The 21,656-nt window shown below is 41.5% G+C and overlaps 6 protein-coding genes across 10 annotated transcripts in view; 2 read left to right on the forward strand and 4 right to left on the reverse strand.

Annotated features, from left to right (window-relative positions):
- LOC115683348 (mitochondrial fission 1 protein A) overlaps nucleotides 1-13,276 on the forward strand; it is a 75,702-nt gene extending 62,426 nt beyond the window's left edge. Inside the window, exons 2-6 of the mRNA XM_056315348.1 lie at nucleotides 8,773-8,952; nucleotides 11,141-11,279; nucleotides 12,147-12,268; nucleotides 12,849-12,912; nucleotides 13,002-13,276. Of these exons, the coding sequence (XP_056171323.1) occupies nucleotides 8,860-8,952; nucleotides 11,141-11,279; nucleotides 12,147-12,268; nucleotides 12,849-12,912; nucleotides 13,002-13,087 (504 nt within the window). The 5' untranslated portion in view covers nucleotides 8,773-8,859 and the 3' untranslated portion in view covers nucleotides 13,088-13,276. The remainder of the gene's footprint in view (nucleotides 1-8,772; nucleotides 8,953-11,140; nucleotides 11,280-12,146; nucleotides 12,269-12,848; nucleotides 12,913-13,001) is intronic.
- Nucleotides 1,244-4,055, forward strand: LOC115683346 (GPN-loop GTPase QQT2). The gene is made up of 6 exons (XM_030607848.2): nucleotides 1,244-1,371; nucleotides 1,610-1,739; nucleotides 1,839-2,065; nucleotides 2,223-2,513; nucleotides 3,224-3,429; nucleotides 3,515-4,055. Exons 1-6 carry the CDS (start codon nucleotides 1,276-1,278, stop codon nucleotides 3,795-3,797), a joined length of 1,233 nt encoding a protein of 410 aa, XP_030463708.2. The 5' UTR covers nucleotides 1,244-1,275; the 3' UTR covers nucleotides 3,798-4,055.
- Nucleotides 4,369-6,513, reverse strand: LOC115683347 (uncharacterized). 4 transcript variants are annotated; one of them, XM_056315353.1, is made up of 6 exons: nucleotides 6,373-6,503; nucleotides 6,086-6,154; nucleotides 5,421-5,955; nucleotides 5,122-5,336; nucleotides 4,953-5,043; nucleotides 4,369-4,632 (listed from the first exon to the last, which is right to left on the reverse strand). In XM_056315353.1, the coding sequence occupies exons 3-6, from the start codon at nucleotides 5,437-5,439 to the stop codon at nucleotides 4,508-4,510; spliced, it is 450 nt and encodes a 149-aa protein (XP_056171328.1). In that variant the 5' UTR covers nucleotides 5,440-5,955; nucleotides 6,086-6,154; nucleotides 6,373-6,503; the 3' UTR covers nucleotides 4,369-4,507. The 4 variants fall into 4 exon arrangements, with proteins under 4 accessions (XP_056171328.1, XP_056171324.1, XP_056171325.1 ...); XM_056315349.1 differs by having other exon boundaries at nucleotides 5,421-6,254; nucleotides 6,373-6,513; XM_056315350.1 differs by lacking the exon at nucleotides 6,373-6,503 and having other exon boundaries at nucleotides 6,086-6,347.
- On the reverse strand, nucleotides 5,758-6,765 carry LOC130139097 (probable mediator of RNA polymerase II transcription subunit 26a). The gene is made up of 3 exons (XM_056315340.1): nucleotides 6,397-6,765; nucleotides 6,086-6,154; nucleotides 5,758-5,955 (listed from the first exon to the last, which is right to left on the reverse strand). The coding sequence occupies exons 1-3, from the start codon at nucleotides 6,763-6,765 to the stop codon at nucleotides 5,758-5,760; spliced, it is 636 nt and encodes a 211-aa protein (XP_056171315.1).
- A 796-nt stretch (nucleotides 13,277-14,072) lies between the features above and the next one.
- LOC115683344 (pentatricopeptide repeat-containing protein At2g35030, mitochondrial) lies at nucleotides 14,073-16,760 on the reverse strand. Its single transcript, XM_030607847.2, has one exon. The coding sequence runs from the start codon at nucleotides 16,016-16,018 to the stop codon at nucleotides 14,102-14,104; it is 1,917 nt and encodes a 638-aa protein (XP_030463707.2). The 5' UTR covers nucleotides 16,019-16,760; the 3' UTR covers nucleotides 14,073-14,101.
- A 23-nt stretch (nucleotides 16,761-16,783) lies between these two features.
- LOC115683314 (probable mediator of RNA polymerase II transcription subunit 26b) lies at nucleotides 16,784-19,214 on the reverse strand. 2 transcript variants are annotated; one of them, XM_056315347.1, is made up of 8 exons: nucleotides 18,997-19,214; nucleotides 18,400-18,924; nucleotides 18,189-18,257; nucleotides 18,011-18,096; nucleotides 17,571-17,623; nucleotides 17,174-17,487; nucleotides 17,010-17,097; nucleotides 16,784-16,927 (listed from the first exon to the last, which is right to left on the reverse strand). In XM_056315347.1, exons 2-8 carry the CDS (start codon nucleotides 18,817-18,819, stop codon nucleotides 16,788-16,790), a joined length of 1,170 nt encoding a protein of 389 aa, XP_056171322.1. In that variant the 5' UTR covers nucleotides 18,820-18,924; nucleotides 18,997-19,214; the 3' UTR covers nucleotides 16,784-16,787. The 2 variants fall into 2 exon arrangements, with proteins under 2 accessions (XP_056171322.1, XP_056171321.1); XM_056315346.1 differs by having other exon boundaries at nucleotides 17,010-17,100.
- Between the last annotated feature and the right edge of the window lie 2,442 nt (nucleotides 19,215-21,656).

Raw genomic sequence — 21,656 nt, forward strand, 5'->3', positions numbered from 1 at the left:
GACAAGAGTTTCTTAAATTGGACCCTATGGACGTTCAGTCGATGCTTCGGGGTCACTTTCTTGATTGTACCTTCACTTGCACTCAGGAAGTCTCGACTTTCCATGCGAACCGAAAAACCAATCTACAAAGAAATCTCAATATTTTGATGGTACGAGTTGCAATGACAAGAATTTAGAATTTTCTCCAAGCAATATAACCTATTTTTGACAAGAGAAATGAAATTCCTAATTTGGGTATTCTGTTTTCTTTATTTTATAAGATAACTCATAATCGTTTTGAATCGAATATGTTTTGCGTATGAAATGTGATTACACCAATAAATTGGGAAAGTAATGATTTTTACTAGCTTCCAACCATACAAGCATCGACACGTCAATAATGGCTTCTTATGGAAAGTAAAGTGTACGTGAAACATAAAGAAAGAAGAAGAAGCAAATTACACTACTTCAGAATCATCAGAATTTGAAAGAGAAAAGAAAAAAGGTTACATTCGCAACAACCCCTTTAAAAATGATTTAGAGCCACTTCTGTTGGCCCTCTCCTAGCAATTCAAGACAGTCAATCAGATGTCCATTTATGTTCATTCATCTAAAAAAAAAATGAATAATTTAAAAAATAATTTTTTCGAAAATGATAGTTTATGTCATTCCATATAATCAAGCCAAATAGATATGTTTATATCATCGATAATAATTTATATCTAACAAGAATATTTAACGTGTATTTACTTTTATAAATAATATAAAATTAAGAAACTTTTTTTTTCAATCATTTATTTTTCGAGAAATCGGGCCGAAAACATGCGGGCCGGTCGGGCTTTTCGGGCTATACGACCGTCGCCGCGAGGGGGACATAAAAGGGCTTTCTTTACTCTTCGTCTTCGACGCTCAGTAGAACCCTCGCGAAAACGAAGCACGTTCGCCAAAACCCTCTCGCTCGAAGGCGGAGCTGCGGATTCCGGCGCGGAAACGGTTCGACTAAAGCTTGACCCGCTCCCTCCTTCTCCCTCAGCTTCGCCGTGCGCGTTCCGGCGGGAGCGAGGTCGACGAAAATCGCCTCGTCGTTCGGTGGTTTCCGCCTCCTGGTACGTCGTCGCCCTGAAGCTGAAGGGACGATGTGTTTAGGGTTTTTCGATTAGCAGTCGGGGGTTTGCTGATTCCGGTAGGTTCTACGAGCGCTTGCGATGACCCCGAGGGGTGTTCGTTTTTTGGTTTTTGATCATTTGAGATTGCCGGAAGCTAGGTCGGGCGGCGGCGGCAGCGGTTTTTCGGATAATGGATGTTGATTCCGGTGCTCAGGATATGGATGTCAAGTCCTCCGAAGAAGGCGCGTCCGTGCCGATGGACACCCTCGACTCTTCGGGCGCGGAGGTACAGGCGATTCGTCTCCGCTCCTTTTGTTGTGTAGTTGTGATTTTCAAAGTTACCGTGAATAGTTTGGCCCCGCAAATAAAGGAGCAAGCATTGTTCTTTACGAGTTGTTGTTCTTTACATGCACTAGTTTTTGTAAGTTGCGTATCCGCAAGACTTTCGGGCGTCTGGCTCAGTAGTTAGATTATACGTTTTCTTCGGCTTAATGGGTCCTTGTTACTTTCGATGCTGTTTGAAGGTAAAGGGGAAAGAGAAAGAGGAACTTAATCAGTCGATGGAGAAGTTGAACATGGTGGAGTCGTCATCCGGGCAGCTGGGGATGCCATTCAAGAGAAAGCCTGTCATCATCATTGTTATCGGCATGGCAGGTTAGTTTGTTTGGCGTCGGCTGCTGGAAGTCAATGAAATTGTAAATTCGCTTTTTTTGTTTCTGGCAAGTACCCTGATTTATGATATAAATTGTGTAGGCAGCGGAAAAACGACATTTATGCACAGGCTTGTTTGCCACACGCAAGCTTCAAATCTCCGGGGTTATGTCATTAACCTTGATCCTGCAGTAATGACCCTCCCATTTGGTGCCAATATCGATATAAGAGACACTGTGAAGTATAAAGAAGTGATGAAGCAGTTCAATCTTGGGCCCAATGGTGGCATTCTGACATCACTTAACCTGTTTGCCACAAAGTTTGATGAGGTAAAACTTAGGAAATGAGTAATTGTAAACTGTGTTTGCTTTGTAAGACTTTCCATTAGTTGTATTATATTGGTTTGCTGTTATTGCTCGCTGGTTTGGTTTTCCAATTTTTCTTTCTACTTATAGTGATCTTGTGTCTTCTTTATCCAAATATCAGGTTGTATCGGTTATTGAGAGGCGAGCAGATCAGCTTGATTATGTTCTGGTGGACACTCCAGGTCAAATTGAGATTTTCACGTGGTCCGCTTCCGGAGCTATTATAACAGAAGCATTTGCTTCCACCTTTCCTACTGTTATTACTTATGTGGTTGACACACCTCGATCAGAAAGCCCTGTTACTTTTATGAGCAACATGCTCTATGCTTGTAGTATCCTCTACAAAACCAGGTTGCCTTTGGTGTTGGCATTTAATAAGACTGATGTGGCTCAACACCAATTTGCTTTGGAGGTAGGTTCCTTGTGCTTCTTTCCTCTAATATATTAGACTTTGAGCTGGAAACTACCTTACTTGCATAAATGCCTCTCTAATTGTTTATTCGTTGTTCAATTGCTTGATTGCGTGCACGACTTTGTTCATATCTTACCCTGAAATGTGGGGCTATTAAGTTTCTTTTATTGCTGTTTATTGGAGCCATCTACCCTACTGGGATTTGAGTGGCAAAGTACTATCAAAATGGATGACGAGATGTTTCTGGTTATGTGCATCAGATTGGAATCACATATTATATTTTTACTTAAGCTGTGAAATGATCCGGGGTTGAAAAACTTGGATTCCCCGAATAGTTAGGGAACTGAAATCAGAAAACGTGAAAGAAACCAAGTTACATCTGTAAATAATGAATTTACTAGGAGGAAAATTTTTAGGAAGAGATAGGAACAATTAATGTCGCCCCTCTGTTCCAAATTTTTCATATTTACGAAGTTTTGAATTACAGGGTTGTGCCAATTTTGTCTTCTTCTGTATTGGGTACCCTTGCTACGTGTGATCATAGATGTCCACTGTAAAGTACACTGCATATCTTATAGTTCATAAGATTCTAGATTTTAATTGTGAAGAATTTGGAATAAGAAATGGCGTATGAGTATAATCTTTTTTTCCCTTTTCAATGAACACAAGCAGCTGTAGTAAAGAATGCAAATCCTTTTTTGGTGTTGCAGTGGATGGAAGATTTTGAGGTATTTCAAACGGCGCTGGATTCAGATCACTCGTATACATCTACATTAACCCGAAGTCTTTCACTTGTGCTGGATGAGTTCTATAAGAACTTGAAATCAGTTGGAGTTTCTGCTATTTCTGGTGCTGGTATGGCTGAGTTCTTTAAAACCATTGAGGCTAGTGCTGAGGAGTACATGGAGAACTACAAGTATGATCTTTACTACTAACTTTCAGTTTTTTGTTGCTTACCTTGATATGCTTGCCAGTATGACCATTTATATCTATTTCTGCAGGGCTGAACTTGACAAGAGGCGAGCAGAGAAACAGCGCTTGGAAGAAGAACGCCGGAGACAGAACATGGAAAAGCTGCGGAAGGATATGGAGAAAACTGGGGGAGAAACTGTGGTTTTGAGCACGGGGTTGAAGGATAAAGAAGAAAAGAACAAGGATTTGATGGATGAGGAACATGAAGATGAAGAGGAGGAAGATGTAGATCGTTTTGAGAGATTCAGCGAGGAGGATGAAGATGTAATAGATGAGGACGAAGATGAGGAAGTTGGGAGATTCTCCTTTTAACACCAAATCGCTGGTGATGAAAATTTTAACCATTGACTATATGTATAGGATTTCCGGTGGCTATTGATCCCCCCCCATCTATACTGTAACAGACTTAACATTGTCGTGGTGTAGGCGCATGAAGTGTTTTGGTCTTAGCTGTGTATGTCTGACAGATGATACCTTTGAATTTTTGAGGTTTATCTTTGTGGGCGGCAAATGCATATAATTGAATATCTTTATGCTGTGGTAATCAAAGTGACAATGTGTGTGATCCTAGATTCTGATTGACTCCTTCCTAAGTGAGTAGATTGTGGAGCAAGCAGAGATGGTATCATCCGGAGTTCGATTTTAAATCCAAAATGTGGTCTCTGTATGCATCTGCAGGATTTGTGGACGCGGTTCCCTCCTTAGCATGTATAAATCCTGTAGCAACATTCATAAGGCTGTAGGAAATAAATTAACAGTGACTCATAGCTAGTTTCGACTTCCTACTAGCAAACAGATCATTGTACCCTCATGACTTACGAGGTAACTGTTACACATCCAACATGTTTCAGCTGATAAAGAGGATAACCACATGCAACTCTCATCAGTCATCTGAATTTCAGAATGTAGAGTCAATACCATCTGGAATAAGATTGCTGTCTCTGCAGATTTTACCAAAATTTCCACCGATCGAGAAGAGAATGGAGAAGCCCTCGGAAGATTGTTCTTCACAACCATGGGATTTAGCGCTCTCCCTTCGTCCGCTGCTTATGAGATTTTTCGGTGCTCGAGCATTGAGCCTTATCGCTCGCCACCTGCTTCGGGAGATGGGGTGAGTCCGAAACTTGTATGGCCTGCTGCTTCTTAGCTGTCCAGGAAAACACCAGACTTATTGCGTGATTCCGAAAGATTCAAGAGTACATGGAAAACCTTTAAATCCTCCATTTGTAGTAACCATTAATCCCTAGACAATATTCTGCATAGCCGTGTTCAACCATTTGCCAAAACGATACACCTTTTCCAAGCAAAACTCTTATTTCTTCGTGAACAAAACAGGTGCGGGGGCTAGGTACCTGTTTCTTTTCTGGATAATGAAGACTAAACTAATCCTTGCTGAAGGATGATAGTAAATTAACAACTGCTAAATAAGCAGTGTAATCGCAAGATTTATTTGCTGGAGTCACTAACCATTTCCTTCTTGCGGATATCGTTCTTGGGTCCTCCTCTTGGCGGCTTCGGATTTGATTTCCATTGCAACCTCTTGCAAGTACTTGAGCTTCCGAGTGAACAGAGACATATAGTTAGTTTCTTGCTGCGAGGATAACCCAAAAACTCAGAAACTTCCGTTCCTACTTACATCCTTTTGGCTGGTGAGTTGTCTGTTGTGCATGGCGACTTCGTACGGCTTTTCCGGTCGAGCCTTTCTTTCCTTATCAAACTTCTCAGCCGCAATCTCGTCAGAAGGGGCGGTCCTCGAGCCAGTTTGCGAGGATCTGCCGGGCTTCACAACCCCTAGCTGCTGCTGCTTCGGTTTCTGGATCGCAGAGTTCGTTTCCCTAATTTTCCAAGGATCTGCACAGAAAAGTTCAGCTCACAGTTAAGGCATAGCAAGCAACAGCAGACCTAAAAAGCCATGTGCTCTAAGAGACTGCTTACTTCCATCACCATCCACCATGGCCTTCCATTGTCTGCAATGAAAAGAATCAAGAAGTGAGTTGATATCTGTTTCTTGTCCAGTAGGACGATCGAATTGGATCTACTATAAGAGAATCCAAGCTCTTAAAACTCAAATAAAATGAAGTTGCTAAAGCATCTATGCCTATACTATCAACCGAGTATTTGGTATGCAAAACATGGGTGTTTCTATCTCGGATAATCCGAGAACCGGGCCAAATCATCTACAGTTGCCGAGAAATGATCATCGATTATCGGTGCAAACTGACTCTAAAGATCTCTGATGTTCAGCAATGGAAAAGATGTGCTTGATTAGCAGTCAGCGAGAGCGATTTGTTTCATTTCTCCGTGTGACAGCAATATAAATGTCGTCTTTTTCGAAAGCTAATTCGGTCTTGCACGCGGGATGAGAATGATAAGGAACACCATACACTGTGATGCTGTCCGCAAGCTGAGCAATCTGCTTCGATCCGCAGTTTCTACGGAGACTGTTGACACTTATCCCGATCTTAGTCCTCTGCAGATGGTCAGAATTTTAGTGCTGAACAGTCAACAAGCGAAATCGTGCAACAGATCACAAGCAAGATACTCGAAAGCCTATTTGGCAATGTGCTTGAGGAACTCTATACGAAAGAGTCTACTCAAACCTCCAAGATATCCAGAGTAATAGCCATCGACCAGAGTCTTCGCAGTGATTCGCACAGCGCCAAAGCGGACTGTCGTAACGAGAAACAAAACAAGTTAAGATTACGCGTGCTCTCAGATTCTCAATGATCAATATGGCAGTGACCCGTTATCAGTCTACATGCGCGCGACCTGTCGTCGAAAATTTATGTATATTCGAAATCGATGACGAAGAACGGACAAGAAATCAGTAAGAACGGATGATCATGCAAAAAGATGGTGCTGATTCGGAGTTATAGAGGCTATTGACCTCGTGTCGACTGTTGTCCAAGACCTGCTTGATCCTCAGGACTTCGCCGACGACTTGAGACTGCTCGTCCACCTCACCAGCGGATGCCTCGGCCTCTCCAAAGCTGCAGCAGCTTTCCTTGTCCATGTCCACCACGTCTTGCTCCACGTCGCCCCTACCGTCGCCACCCGCCTTGCTTTCCTTACTCGGGGCATCGCACGACCCGACCTGATTGCCCGCCGCGTGCCGCCCCGTCTCGCCCGAGTACAGACTTTCCATGATGCGGACTCTCCGCAACTGAAAATCATCCGGGCGATCAAGGGCGGCTACCGCAATGGCACTGTCGATGAGTTCGAAGACGTCGGCATCCGTCCTTCGGAAGAACTCTCTCCAGTCGTCCAGGGACTCCGGCATTGCGGCGGGCGGCGACAAACTTTCCAATGGGTGCGTGCTCGGAGCAAGGAGGGCTATCAAGAGAAGGAAACCGACAATGGTACAGAGGTGTTGGAGGAGAGACTTTAACTTACTTCCCTAGTTAGGTCGATGTAGATATGCCAATCCAAGCAATAGTTTCAAAAATCTCGCGAAAGGAAACATCATGGGATCACCCTTATCTGTATTCTATGTTAGAAACTTGTTTCCTTAATTAATGTCACACGTTGTTTAAGATGAAATATCAGAAAAAAAAGGTTTTCGAGAGATTTTTATTGTATTTGAAAGACCTAATGGCATTTGAGACACATGATTGACTTCTACTTGAATATTGCTCCGCGGAAATAACTAGGGTTGTGCAAAATGGACCAAACCGGTTCGGTCTAAATTTCGGGAGTGTCGGTCCGGTTCTCGGTTCCTAAAAGTGGAATCAATGTCCATGCGGTCCGGTTCGGTGTCCGGTTCCCGGTTTCAAGGGGGAACTGGACCAAACCGGACCAACCAGAATCGGTTCCATTAGACCCATAAAATGCGAATTAAACCATAAGTAAACTTCAATGACATAAATTCATTGACAAAAATTAGTAAAATATAAACTAAACCTTAAGTGATCGGTTCCATTAGACCCGACCGGAATCGGACCAGACCGGTAGTCCCGACCGGGAACCGATTACCCCTAAAAATAACTGGAATTTCAATTGATTTTTCGTTTTATAGTGACATATTATACTTTTTTTATTAATAAATAAAATAAAAAGCGAAATTTTCGAGTTCACGTTTTTTTTCAAGCCACGTTTTTTTGAAAGTCGGTGTTCTTTTTTTTTTTTTTTTGAAAAAAGGCCTTTTCACATATGGGATCCGTGCATAAAATTCCAGTACTTTTTTTTGGCTCGCAAAATCTCGATGCTTCGAAATGGGATACGGTATCGCGACAAAAATATAGATTGAACCTGACACTAGTTTACATCTTCGAACTATTCACTAATCTGGCACTTCTTCTAACTAAATTACCCTTGCTTGATTCTAAATTTCCTCGTCCCTCCGAAAAGACCTCCCAATTAAAACGTCCTAACCATGGCCACCGATCCTAGCTTCAAAAAGCTCACGTCCATGGCCGTGAAGGTCGGTTCTCTAGATCCGAAAGGCGTCACCTCTCGATCTAGATGCAACGCCTCCGCGCAGGGGGGAGCTCGACGCCACGTTGTGGCGAGAGGAATACCAAAAGAGAGAGAGAGAGAGAGAGGTGAGCTCTGTCGCAAGATGGGGAGATGGTGGCCGGAGGTGGTGGAAGAGACTAGGCTATCATGTTGGAGTTGGTTTCGATTTTTTGGAATAAGGAACCCAAATAGGTCGAGCTTAGAACCGAACCAGCCAATTCCAAGGTCGATCCAAGAATCGGCGTACTTCTTTTTTTTTTTTCTTGTTTTCTGTCTTCTTCTTCCTTTTTTTTTAATTAAGCATATATTTTTGTACTTGCAATGTCAAAATTTCCTATATAATAAAAGACCAAAATAAAGCACTTCAACATACCAAAGTAGAAAACTGCTTAAGCATAACAGATTTAGTTTTGGTTATGAAACGAATCAAAACCGATTTCACACATGAATTGGCTCCGAAATCGATTCGAAATTTGTTATGTCCGAGAACCAGCCTGGTAGAACCGTCAGTTGCAAGGATATAACAGGTCCGGTCCCCAAATTTCTTTACTCGAAAACCGAATCTGTCCTAATGTGAAATGGCTCGGGACAGGTCGGTTAAGGCCTGTTCGGTTCGGTTCGGTTCCCAGGTTGAACCGGCCTAGTTGCTCGCCCCCCGACACCCGACAAACCACGACATGCCTGGATCTTGAGCCGGCCCGGTCCGGTCCGGGCTCAGCCTTGGCCCGCGAAACGACGTAACGCCACGTCACTCTCTCATTTTCCTTACCAATGGCCTCCCTTCCTCTCCAAGGAAAATCCGAAAGCTAAAACCCACCCAGCCCCTCTCGCTCTCTCTCTCTATCCGTTCTGCATCGCCGTGGGGCGTCGTTTGCTTTGCGCATTCCGGTTCGTGTCGTTCGCTGAGGGAATTCGGGAAATGGAAGCGAAAATCGGGCGGTTCTTCGATTCGGTGGGCGGCTTCTTCAAGGGCGACGACCTGATCCCCTGGTGCGACCGCGATATCATCGTCGTAAGCCATTCTCCTGTACCCATCTCCAGGGAGTCCCGCTTTTGTTTCTGTTTTCCCGCTCGTTTTCGATTTGTTCGCGCATTTGGAATGATGGGTCTCGGCTTTTTCAGCAATGGGTGCAAGTTATCGTTCTATCTGCTCTCGATCATGGTCGTAACACTCAGGTTTTAAAGCCGGTGATTAGAGTGGTTCATCTGTTGTGTTCACTTGGGGATGGTAGATTCCAGGTATAGCAAATGGGTGTTGATTGGATTTAGGTTAGTCAACGTGGGTAATTCGAGAAGTCTAGAAATACGCTCATCCATAGTTAACATATATCACGAAGGTTTCTGTTGATTTCATTTTTGTTTAACGACGTCTCCGTTTGTGTCTCATTCATTCGAACTGGAGAGAGGAATGATGTACCCCCGGGGATTTGTGTTGACTTGGGGATGGTTGATTCCGGGTATAGCAAATGGGTGTTGATAGAATTTAGGAAAGTCAACTTGGGTAATTCAAGAAGTCTAGAAATATACTCATCCATAGTTAACATACATCACCAGTTGGCATCACGGCTAACTGCCTAATGGGGCTCCTACTCGACATTTTTAGAAGATTTGTGACACGGTTGTAGGTGGATGCCGTGAAGAATTCATGACCTGATGCTTTGTGAATTCCTAATGTCTTCAATCATAAGAGCAAAGCAACACCCATCTAACTGGTAGTCATGGTCAGGGTGAACCCGATTTGTTGGATCTACTGGAGGTAGTGAACCTGGTTTTTCAGGAAAGGATCAATATCTGGCACTGTACCTAAGTTCTGGATTTTCTAAGTTTTGCACTGTAGTACCTTAAATAGGAAAGTTGCTTCAATGCCTCATCAGGCCTATTCTGGCTGCGGGGAAAAGTCCGTTTGGCTTATTTTGAGTACTTTTGCCTCCAAGACTTTGTACATGCGAAAGAAAATATTTTTGTTATTTAAAACATCACGGAAAAAATTCTAGATGACTAAACATCTCAATACTTGTATATTTAAAAGGTTTCGGGTATTCAACCGTGAATCAAAGTCCAATTTCAAACGCTACAAGAAAAGATAAAAGGGAAAAGTAGAAAGTGAAGCCACTCCCTATTCTGGAAATTATTTTTCCAATTGATTGTTGTTTTTCCTGGATGAAAATTGAAATTGTGACTATTCATTGTTGGTAAACTAGTCATGCTAAAAAAATGAAATAATAAACTAGTGTGTGCGCCTTTCTTTTGTCCAGAAATTTATTATTCTGTATTACCCTCACTTATTTTGTTGCATTTACTGAATTGGGTGAAGCCTTCTACTATCTTATCCAGTGAAGGTTCTTGGATGGTAATATTCGTATAAGTTGTTGATTCTCTTGGTCTTTGTGGTGACTTTCCAACTAGTCATAGAAATAAGGAGAATGACTATCTCATGCTGAAAATTACTGCCCACTGACTAAAACTTAGAAATCTACTCGTTCAAAAACTTGGCTAGCTGGATGAGACACTATTTATGATATAGCTCTTGGAAGAGTTTTTTTGAGTGAACCTCATTGGAACCTCTATCATACTATTACAGAGAGGTTCCTTCTCTGCCAACTAATTTGAAATTGGTGATGGAAAGCATTTGATCGTTCAGAGAATTTGGTTGATGTCCCAAGTCTTCATGGTTCACTATTTTGCTCGAGTGTCTTGTTAAACAAATGCACCCTATATCATTGGTGTACTGGTGGCAGTCTTGCACAGGGGAACAAGTTTTTTGGATTATTTCTGCGAGAAAGCTTTCTTGGTTCCTTTTTTTTATTTTGGGCTACAAGGAGCCAAGTCGCTTGTTTAAGTGATTATGGATTTGCCTCCTTCTCTTAGTTCCATGTATATTGGGGATGGTTTTCCTTACAAGTTTACTTTCATCTTGTAAGAATCGTCATTGAGATCCATAACTTGTCTTTACTTTTTCATGATAATGTTCTGACTCAATAATGCATCTCCTGAACAATATGTTTGTCACGTAATTGACTATGATGGCCTGTTAATAGTGATTCTGCATATTCTTTTTCTCTGTGCGGCTTGGTAGATTGTAAAACCTACTCCTTAAAGGCAAACCTGAACTCACTTTGCTTCCACACTCAATTGTATGATTGATCTTATTGCATATCTCAACTTTTCTATTGGTGAGTCAATTTATTATACATTGGCAGGGCTGTGAGAGAGATGTTGCAGAAGCTGCCAATGGTGGTTCAGATGAGCTCAAAAGTGATAGCATAATGAGGTTATCATGGGCCCTTGTTCATTCTAGACAACCAGAAGATGTGCAGCGAGGGATAGCCATGCTTGAAGGTAGTTATCCGTCTTTTCTGTTTCAGTTTTTTTGTGTTGTTTTAGCTCAATGTTGTCAACAATTGTATTTTTATGCAGCAGTAACTGTTTAATGTGATAGCCAAGTGACTAGATCGTCTGTTCTAACTTCCATTTCATTAATTTGTTGCTCAATAATATCTTTTACTTGTTAGCTCACTTATGGCACATGGCATTTCACTATTTATCTTGTTCCGTTTTGGTATTTCAGTGTAGAAATAATCAGTACATGCTGAAGCACCTCTGGCTAACCAATATTGTTCATTCATCTTCGTGCAAAATTTATCTAATCACTCTAATCATGTGTGCCATGACTGTCTTTTCTGTTTTATCTTGTTATCATAATTTGTTTCCTGGAAGTCACTGCAAATTGCGCAAGAATTTCATCTTTCCAGATCATTTAACAGGACTAGATCAGCCCAAGAAATATTTTATTTTACTATGTTCTTTGCAAGATCTCTGGTTGAACATGGCAAAAAAACTTCCAATCATGTCTCTTTATCAGAATTATTTACTCTGGCGGTCCGGCCTTTTCCTCCTAGTAGGACCATGTCACGTGTCTTAGGTTGCATCTTATAAGCCATCTTGATGGTTGATTTATTGAGATCTGCGCCAATTTAAATCTGCATTCACCTCATGATTTTTTTTTTATTTAAATAAGAGATAAAAAGTAACAAATCCTTGAAAGAGGAACCCTTGGCTGGTGGAGCAGATAAATATTTGTGATTCCTGTGACCTTTGACCTTGATGTTGGTTGAATCTGCCTATCATTATAGGCTACTTTCAACATTAGCCTTATATAAAATGCTTGCCTGTTTAAATACTGAATTGGGTGACATCCGTTTTCAGCTACCTTAGGGAACACGAATACCCCTTTACAACAGAGGGAGAAGCTGTATCTTCTGGCTGTTGGATATTACAGAAGTGGGGAGTATTCCAAAAGCTTGCAGCTTGTACAGCGATGTTTGGAGGTTGGTTAACCATTTGATGCAGCTCTTTGCGTTTCTTGTCTTCTGTACCAAGTATGCTTTATGTTTTTTGCTCGAAATAAGCTGTTTCTTGTGGTTTATTGGAACTTACAATTGTGATCACATTTTACTATGGGAGGTTTAAACATTTCTGAGACAAGAGATTGTGAGATATGGATGAGTTAAACTATCATTATCAATCTGTCGATTACTAGCTCGTATTCATTATCATTTTGTCAATTATCATTAATGATATAGCCTCTTTAAAAGGATTTCACTGTTGGGCTTTTCCTTAAAAATGTGATTTGACTCACTTAAACAGCAAATTTGTTGGCTCAAATTTCCATTCCCTGATACACGGCCTTTCCCCTTTTTGTTTTTTGTTTTTTTTTTTTGGAGAAATTTGTATGTGGATTGTTCAAGTGTTACTGGTGCTTATAAGTCAAGGGCTTTTAGCTTCATATTGATATGGGATGGTCACTGCGCTTCTCCGTCAGACGATCAGCTGTCCCACTTTTTTGAGGAATTTTAATTCACAGGCTTCTTTTCTTGTCTTGATTCCTCTATATCTTTGTGTATGTAGATTGCACCTGATTGGAGGCAAGCGTTGACACTCAAAAAGACTGTTGAAAGTCGAATCACTAAGGGTATGAATAAAAAATTTACCTAGTCCTGATAATTGTTCTAATGGTTCAAAAAATCAGAAGTTTTGTTGATAACTTCTATTGTAATACAGATGGTGTAATCGGAATAGGCATCACGGCAACTGCCGTTGGACTTGTAGCTGGTGGTATTGCAGCAGCATTGGCTCGCAAGAAATGATAAATCCAATTTATCTTTGGAACCTTTGGCCAGGAAAAAAGTACCTGTATTACCTGGATTCTGAAACTGGGTTATTGTTGCTCTTTTAAAGTTTTTTACCAAAGCATCATGAAACGAGATTTGGATGCTCCATATTTTGTATGTATGCGCCAAAACCTTCTTGCAAGCGGGTCTCATTCTCCATTGTCATTTGTTAGAGTTTACTTGAAGTAATTAATTACTGCTTTTGTGCAAAGCCTCAATCAAGCAGAAAATTTGAGAAGAGTCGGCACTAGTTGCGGATGCAAGAGAAGCAGGGGTCTCGGTTGTATGTATGTATGTATGTGCAACTACCGTAGTTTTTAGATTTTCAGAAGAGTTGGCGCTTTAAAGGGGTCTCTTGATCGGAACAGTTTGTATGTCTGCTCCAAAATCTGTCAATCCCAAGGAGATTCCCAGCATATTACTCCCGCCATCTTAAAAAGCAGCTTCGGTAGAAATTGACCAAAATCACACCCCATACCTTTTACCTTTTCTTCAGTTGAGCTCACTCTTCTGCTGGTATACCGTGTCCGATCAACGCTGAAAAGATAGAGCAGAAATCGGGATGTTTTATGATTTGCTGGAGCGAACACAATGGTTTATCAAAATACTTCTCTAATGGCAATCAAGCTTACCTCGGACACAGCCGACTCTGCCAAAGACATGCAATGACGAATGTTTTACCAAGATTTGCGCGTTCATCTTAGTATATGCCCTAGGGGAAGAAAGTTGGTGGAGCTGACAAGAAGAGATGAGAAACATGAAAGAGAAGTAACAGTGAAGGGCATGTGCGGCTTCGCAAGAGACATCACACAACCTATATAGGTTAAGATCCGATCATGCTTTGTTTTGAATCATGAAATTTTAATGGTCAGCTTGGCTGAGGAGGCCGTGTTACCGCATGACTACCGGAGTGCCATCCGTTTCTCAAACCTGAGCAAACAAAAATAGTAAAGAGTTGCAATTGGACAGAGAAGGCAAATATCATGACTTTCACGCTACCAAAACGTCCTCATCCGCTAAATCAACATCTTTTTGTACAGAACTAGACCTCTTCATTTTCATTTTCAAGTGAAGATCGAGGAGCAGAGAATAGATAAGCTCCTTTTGACAATGAGACTTGTCGGCAACAACGAACACATGAAACATATTCCCCACCTCAATCCAACTACAACCTGGCTGTTTCTTTAATCCCTCCTCCTTCATTTCCAACCTCACTCTTGCAGCGTCTCTCCATTTCCCCGTCGATGCATATATGTTAGACAACAACAAATATGTGCCAGCATTTTCTGGTTCCAACTCAAAAAGCTTCTCTGCAGCCACCTTGCCAATTTCCGCGTTCCCGTGATAGTTGCATCCCGCTAGAAGGGCTCCCCAAAGACATGCAGATGGCTTATCCACAACCTGCTCAATCCAATTAAAAGCTTCCTCCAGCCTACCAGCTCGACCGCACAGATCAATCAAACATGCAAAGTGATCTTCTTTCAACTGCACGGATTTGTCCTGCACAAGTCTGCTGAAGTACTCTAGGCCCTCCTCCACTAAACCAGCATGGCTACATGCGGAGAGCAACCCCACAAAGGTGGAGTCATCGGGTTTAAAACCTAATTCTATCATTTGGTTGAACAAAGTGATCGCCTCTCTTCCACATCCATGATGAGCATAAGCTGCAACCATACAATTCCATGATATTAAATCCCTTTGGCTCCACAAACCATCATCAAACATCTTCCTTGCAGTGACTAACTCCCCACATTTTGAGTACATGTTTATGAGAGCCGATGCCACAAACGTATTATCATGATATGGTGTTTTACAAATTACCTGATGAACTTGCTTTCCTTCCCCAAGACCTGCTGAGTCACTGCAAGCGCCCAAAACGCTCACAAAGGTTGCTTGATTCGGATTTATCTCATCATCACCCTTCATTTTCAAAAATATTTTTAGCGCTTCTTCATTTTGCCCATCCTGAACATACCCAGTGATCATGGTAGTCCAAGAGACAACATTCCTCTGGGGCATCTCATTGAACAAATCCCTGGCCATCTCTATGTCTCCATTGTGAATAAGCCCTGTGATCATCGTATTCCACGATGGCACGTCCCTCTCTGGCATTCTCTCAAACAAATTAAGAGCCTCCCTTGACCTTTTATTCTGTGCATAACCAGTGATCATTGCGTTCCATGAGACAATATTACGTTCTGGCATTCTATCGAACAACTCTCTTGCCTCATCGATCATCCCACTTTTAGACAAACCTGCCACCATCGCCGTCCAGGAAATTACATCCCTTCTAGGCATCTGATTAAAAAGCGCCTTTGCCTCCTCGATCCTCCCACGCTGTGCCAAAGCAGTGATAATCGTATTCCATGAAACCACATTCCTGCCGGGCATGCTCTCAAACAACTTCAACGCCGAGTCAACTTGATCATTTTGTGCGTACCCGTCAATCATGGTGTTCCACGAGACAGCATTTCTATGGGGCATTTCATCAAACAAAGTCTCCGCTTCACGTATTCTACCCAACTTCACATATCCCCCGAGCATGGCAGTCCAAGTCACCACATTTCTCTTGGCATCCGCCCTATCAAACAGCTCGCGTGCCTCTTCAATCAACCCGCACTTGATATAAGCAGATATCAGAGTGGTCCACGCTATCTCGTCTCTTACACCCATTTCATCGAACACCTTGCGTGCTTCCAAAATCCTCCCTTCCTTACCGAGCTTCGTCATCAGCCAAGTAGACCGAGCAATGTTCGATTTTGCACCAGTAAAATCACTATCCTGCAAACGAACTCCGAGACCCACAGAATCGCTTGTGGAGCGATAAGCCCTGAATACACCCAGAACAGGGAGGATTCTCCTCGCGACCTTGGTGGAGCTGAGTGATGATCTCCATAACCCCAACATTTCAAGCCCTTCCAAGGTCACAGCAACAACTCGACCAACACCAAGGAATCACCTTTCGCTATCACAGTTTTTCACGCCCCTGTAACCACCCATTTAGGAGCGACCGCATTCGCTTCACTGGTCACGACCAATTCAAATCAACCCGCGAAAGCTCGAATGGAGCCAATCTCCAACCAGACGATAGGTGGGCGAACTAGATTGGATGATTCTCTTCATTCAGTTTAGAACTGAAGAATTCGGTGTTTTGCTTGGTCGAATTTCTCCCGCTCCCGCGTTTGATGAGTTGCAGCTTACACAGATGGGAAACTCGTGTCCAAGGAGCTAGAAGACGAGCAAAGCGGAATATATAAGGTATATATCAGGCGGAGATATCTCGGACAATTGTCTCCAGGATGGCCCGAAACAGAGCAAAAAGCACTAGTTCCCAAGCATCCAACTGCACATCTTTTCTTCCCATTACGACTGTCGTTCTTCTTTGTTACAATTTAGACTGCATTGGGGAGCAACTTTTTGATGAGTAAATTCATGTGTTATTCACGGAAAAAAATGTTTGAATGTGGGAGGACTAATACCCACTACAAGCCCTTCTTCTGTACTTCTATATCCATCATGAGCTATATAAGCAACATGTCAAGCACAAGCTTCCTGAACAAAAACTCCTATCAAACAGTCATAGCTAATATATGCAACGTGTCCAGAGGTAATAAACACAGATTTTCACAAATGAAGAATCAAGCAACAGCTCCATCCGGCTCTGGAAGTTTGGTCTTCAAAACAATGAAATCCGTCTACGTGACTTCGCCATCTGGCTAAGAGTTATTTCGATTTGAGCGCGTGGACCCGGACCCTTATGACTTGCCGGTTGCTTTGGGAGAGCAGGTAAAGCCAGCACTGTCCGCTGCCTCTTGGCTGTCAAAAAGAATGATCAGAGCGATTGCTTGCTATGTAGTAGGTCTAAGAAACAGCCGAACATCCTGCAAAAGCAACTAACCTGATTCTGCTTGTTGATAGTGCTCTTGTAATATCCTCTTAGAGGCTCCAAATTTCTTTTCCACTGCAACTTCATCCGAGCTGTTGATCTTCTGATTGAAACAAATGACCAAGTCAGTTTTTAGTTGGAATGATAATCTGAAATTAAATAACTTTCCCACTTACATCCCGTCGACCGGTGAAGAGTCTCTTGCTGCCCATGATTCCGTTTGAGTTTTGAAGCATTCTTTCCTTCTCAAACTTCTGTGTTGCAATCTTGCCTGGTGGGATTGTCTTTGAGTTGATACTAGACGATGTATTGGGCTTCACAGTGGCCTGTTGTTGGTTCATATTTGGTCTCTGGTTCCTCTTAGCAATTGAACTGGCCTTGTTGGCGTGTTTCTCTTGTTGCCATTTTGGGGCGTTCTGGTTCTTCACTGACGATGATAATCCACTGGCACAATCTATTTTTCCGACTTTGCGAAGATCCACATAAGAATCTGACAAGTTTAAACAAATAAGAAAGGGGACCCAGATAAAGAACAAGCAACCTACAAGAACATTTGCATAGTAATGCTAATACCAGCAACATCCTTTGTGCTGCGGCATATCTCTTCGACCATGGCCTTCCATCTCCTGCAATTAGAAAAAGAGTCGCTCTGTGAGTAATTGCACTGGAAATCCTTATGAAATGACCATGCTCTTGCGCTTCCAATTAAGTGAAGTTGCTAAAGCACCCGAATCTATGCTACAAACAAGATATGTGCAAAAAGGGTGTCATTGCTCGAATTATGCAAGAAGCAGGCATCGCAGGTTAAAGTGTTTCTAAAGATTCAGTGTTTTCATAAAGTTACGTCTAATCAAGTTTGAAGTGCTTGGAAAGTCGGGCATATGTAGTTACTGAGAAAAACTTGTATAGTTGCTTCATGTTGCAGCACACAGACATTAAGTACGAGTGTCCTATTTTTTAAGAATCTATGAAATCAATGAGAATTGATAGAACTGAAATATATCTCTCCATACATAGTGATGTTGTGTGCAAGTTGAGCAATCTGCGTCGATCCACCTTTCCTCCGGAGACTGTTGACAGTTATCCCAATCTTTGTTTTCTGCAAGAACTCAGCGAAATTAGATGGATTAAAGAAGCCTATTGGCATTGTCTTTCAAGAACTTAATTGAAAGATAAGCTATTTAATCAAACCTCCAATACATCCATAGAGATAGTCATCAACTGGAGTTTTCTCAGTGATTCATAAAGCGCGGAATCAGACTGCCATATCAAAAAACAAAGCCACGTTATGTATGGACAAGGAACAAAACAAAAAACGACTTTTCACCACACTATCTCCAAAACTACAGAAATTCGAAATCAATGGGCAAAGAATGTACTGAATTCAAGTTAGGATATTCACCTCGTGTTGACTGTTGTCCAAAACCCGCTTGATCCTTAGAACTTCACCAACAATTTGAGACTGTTCATCAATCTCATCACTAAATGCCTCTGCGCCTCCATAATCGAGATAGCTTTCCGGGTTCATGTCCACCCCATCACGCTCAACGTCATCCTTACTGTTGTCCCTGATCGTTTTGCTTTCTTTATTGGCGCGTACACAATCATCTCCACCATCGCGCGACTCAGGCAGGTCATCGCACCCTGGGCACTGCCGACTCTGAGTCGACGTGGTCGAGAACAGCCGCTCGGCGATACGGTCTCTCTGTAGCCGAAAATCTCTCGGGCGATCCAGCACGGCTATCGTGATCGCGGTCTCGATGAACTCAAAAATGTCCACCGTTCCAAAGAAATCCCTCCAATCATCCAGCGATTCCCCCATCGTGGCCACGACTAGGAACAGAGTGCTTGGCACGCAAGAAACTATCAAGAAACCACAACGATCTCTATGGTTTTCGGAACAGATTGTATCGCGCGCGACAACACCCTACCCATTCGGAAACTCGGTCAGAGCACCGGTGGGACAACGGAGGGACTTGACGAGAAAATTCAGACAAACCTGAGAAATCCTCGCTTCAGCGATGGTGGAAACAGAGCCGTCGTTGTGTCGCTGGGGCTCGTCTCCGTCTGAGGTTTATATGCGATACGAACGTTTGTTTGAGAGGGAAAATTACTAGGTTGTCTTTCTTGTGTTCTTTTGAAATTTATGACTAAATTCTCACGGCTTGTTTAATTATCCAATAGATAAACTCCCTGAAAAAGAAAAAAAAAAATAAACGAGGGAGTTTTTTGGATACCAGCTTAGAGCAATTTTCTTTATTTTATATCTTTTGCTCTTACGTAAGCAAATATTCCTCTCTTCTTTTATTTTCTCGCTCCAAATTTGAAATGATATCCAAATATCTTTGGATATCACATGGTTTTGTTGTCAATTTATTGCAAATATTTGTATCTTGTAAAAGTTTCGGATGGTTCGAGTTAAAAAAAAAAAGTTGTTCTAGACACACCCTCATGTACGGTGTGAAGAGAAGAATACATATTAGGTGAAAAGAAATAAATTTTATTGATTACAAACATCTTTGTGGTTTGGCCTAACTAATAATTTCTACCAATGTAGAAAGAATTGTAGCACATAGGTGTTCGGAGAGATATCAAAATCGATAGATTGGACTAAATCAAGATATTTTTAGATAAATGAGAACTTTTTGATTGATTTATCTATTGATTTGGCTTCGTTTGTTTTACAAAGAAAACATCAATTAATTTGACTGAACCAAACTAAATGTGTGAAGGATACACATGACAAATCAGATTTAGATATTCTTTTACTTTTGCATTCCTCAAATTAGAAAAGATGTCAATATTTTTGAATTTAAGTTATTGGTGACTTATAAATTATCTCTCAAAGAGATTAAGTACAACCAATTTATATTGAAATTGAACCTGATCAATAGGGCTTTCTAACTTAATCGGCCAAAAAAGAACGGGCTATTTCATGATATACTTCGTTCGGTCCTGAATATTTCCTAGTCATTCATTTTAATCTAATTAATATCGATATTACCTAAAGAAACTCTCTTCATATGACTTTTCCTTAATGCATTTTCGGCCCTCCCAATATGTTTTTCTATCCCTGCCCACAAGCCCCTCCTAAACCACTAAGTCAAATCTCATAGGACTATTTCATCAATATTCTTAGTATAATCATTATATATTTGAATTTAACTCACGCTTTGCGCGGATTATTTGAGAAATTTTCGGAAGCCATGAACAACGTTGAATGATACCTACAATCGTTTTATTGCATGACATTCTAGTGATTCAAGGTTTAATAAAAGATCCCCAGCTGATTTATGTCATTCAAGAGGGCAAAAAGAGGAGCTTTTATTTGACTACTCCCGACCAACGTTAGTCCACTCCACATGAGTAATTAGATCACGTAGTCTCATATAATATAATAGCTCATGTGAAGTGAGGTAACAAAACTCAATAGTACATAATAATTTTGAAAAGCATAATCCTCATGCTTTGGATATAAGAACTCAATTACTTTGGAAGGAGGATAATATATTACAATACACATAACATCTTGATCCGAAAGCTGCCATTAACATTGACGTTGCCCTATAGTATCTTTCGGAACATTATCAAATTTGACTTGATTGGCAATAGATAATGTCTATTGAAAGAAAGAAGAATGTTACGGTGCATTTGCCCATTAGTGACACCTTTGTCAGCCAGCAATGTGACGAGATACAAGATCACTACAGAACAATCGGTAAAACTTCCTTGGGCATGCTTTCCATCAATTCGCCACATAACTACTGAACAGCAAAACGGGATCAGCAAGCCATTCTTCAATCGCTGCCATATCTAATAGCGAAACCTACCGCATAAAACAGAAATTCAACTCCTAGCCAGAGACAACATGAACAAGCTCGACCATCCAAAACTATTAACAACTGGATGGTACCATGAGCGAACCATCGCTCAAAACAGGATGGGACCATGATTACGGAACAGTCAACAAGCTGACTGATTCTGCCCACCATTGATTATGCTAGGAAACTCGTATCATAAATTGATACCAAAAACACCACTCTCCGGAGAACATAGAATCACCAGATACAGCGGCACATTACATGCATGCCAGTTAAGTCACCACTGTAGGTAACTTTTACTAGCTGACCTTTCTCACGTCCATAATATCTTGCGATTGCATCGTTCTTCAGCATCCTCGGAAGCTGGTGAGAAACAAAATAACCACACTCCATCGGCATGATCTCCAATCACCAAACTAAAGAGAGTACACACGCTTTTCTATATCACCACACGAATTTAAAAGCACACATGCTGCTGATTCCATATAAGAAAATTCATTTTACCATCGGTGCTACATGCTACAGTCCAAGCATGTAACTCCATCCGGACAAGCTTGGATCATGTAATTCTGAATGCACTTAATGGATGCAGAAACTATGCAATCTAAATAAAGCACACAATTCATTGGGCAATACTGTGTACTGGCCAACTGTTAGAAAGTCGACCGACGGTAAGGCTGCGAATGATAACTATTCTATTTCGATTTTTCTGTTCCAGAAACAAGTTTGGAATAGAAATCCGTTCGGTAACGCAATTTCATTTTTCAATTTCTGAAATAAATTTTGATTTCAGAAATAGGTTTGAAACAAAAATAAGAAGTAAAATTTTCTACTTTTC

The sequence above is a fragment of the Syzygium oleosum genome, unplaced genomic scaffold (genome assembly GCF_021117445.2).
Source record: "Syzygium oleosum isolate NSW1041296 unplaced genomic scaffold, Sole_v2.1 Sole_v2.10, whole genome shotgun sequence".
NCBI classification, from domain to species: domain Eukaryota; kingdom Viridiplantae; phylum Streptophyta; class Magnoliopsida; order Myrtales; family Myrtaceae; genus Syzygium; species Syzygium oleosum.

Bases quoted from the DNA above. Each gene is read 5' to 3' on its own strand.
- LOC115683346 (XM_030607848.2), top strand. From the start codon at position 1,276: ATGGATGTTGATTCCGGTGCTCAGGATATGGATGTCAAGTCCTCCGAA. The intron at 1,372-1,609 runs GTACAGGCGATT...TGCTGTTTGAAG, and splicing joins TCGACTCTTCGGGCGCGGAG to GTAAAGGGGAAAGAGAAAGA. The intron at 2,514-3,223 runs GTAGGTTCCTTG...TTGGTGTTGCAG, and splicing joins AACACCAATTTGCTTTGGAG to TGGATGGAAGATTTTGAGGT.
- LOC115683347 (XM_056315349.1), bottom strand. The intron at 5,044-5,121 runs GTAAGTAGGAAC...CTGTTCACTCGG, and splicing joins AACTCACCAGCCAAAAGGAT to AAGCTCAAGTACTTGCAAGA. The intron at 4,633-4,952 runs GTTAGTGACTCC...TTTCCTGGACAG, and splicing joins ATATCCGCAAGAAGGAAATG to CTAAGAAGCAGCAGGCCATA.
- LOC130139097 (XM_056315340.1), bottom strand. From the start codon at position 6,765: ATGCCGGAGTCCCTGGACGACTGGAGAGAGTTCTTCCGAAGGACGGAT. The intron at 6,155-6,396 runs GTCTTGGACAAC...TCGTTACGACAG, and splicing joins AAGTCCTGAGGATCAAGCAG to TCCGCTTTGGCGCTGTGCGA. The intron at 5,956-6,085 runs GTTTGAGTAGAC...GACCATCTGCAG, and splicing joins TTACTCTGGATATCTTGGAG to AGGACTAAGATCGGGATAAG.
- LOC115683344 (XM_030607847.2), bottom strand. From the start codon at position 16,018: ATGTTGGGGTTATGGAGATCATCACTCAGCTCCACCAAGGTCGCGAGG.
- LOC115683314 (XM_056315346.1), bottom strand. From the start codon at position 18,819: ATGGGGGAATCGCTGGATGATTGGAGGGATTTCTTTGGAACGGTGGAC. The intron at 18,258-18,399 runs GTGAATATCCTA...TTGATATGGCAG, and splicing joins TGGACAACAGTCAACACGAG to TCTGATTCCGCGCTTTATGA. The intron at 18,097-18,188 runs GTTTGATTAAAT...GAGTTCTTGCAG, and splicing joins TCTCTATGGATGTATTGGAG to AAAACAAAGATTGGGATAAC.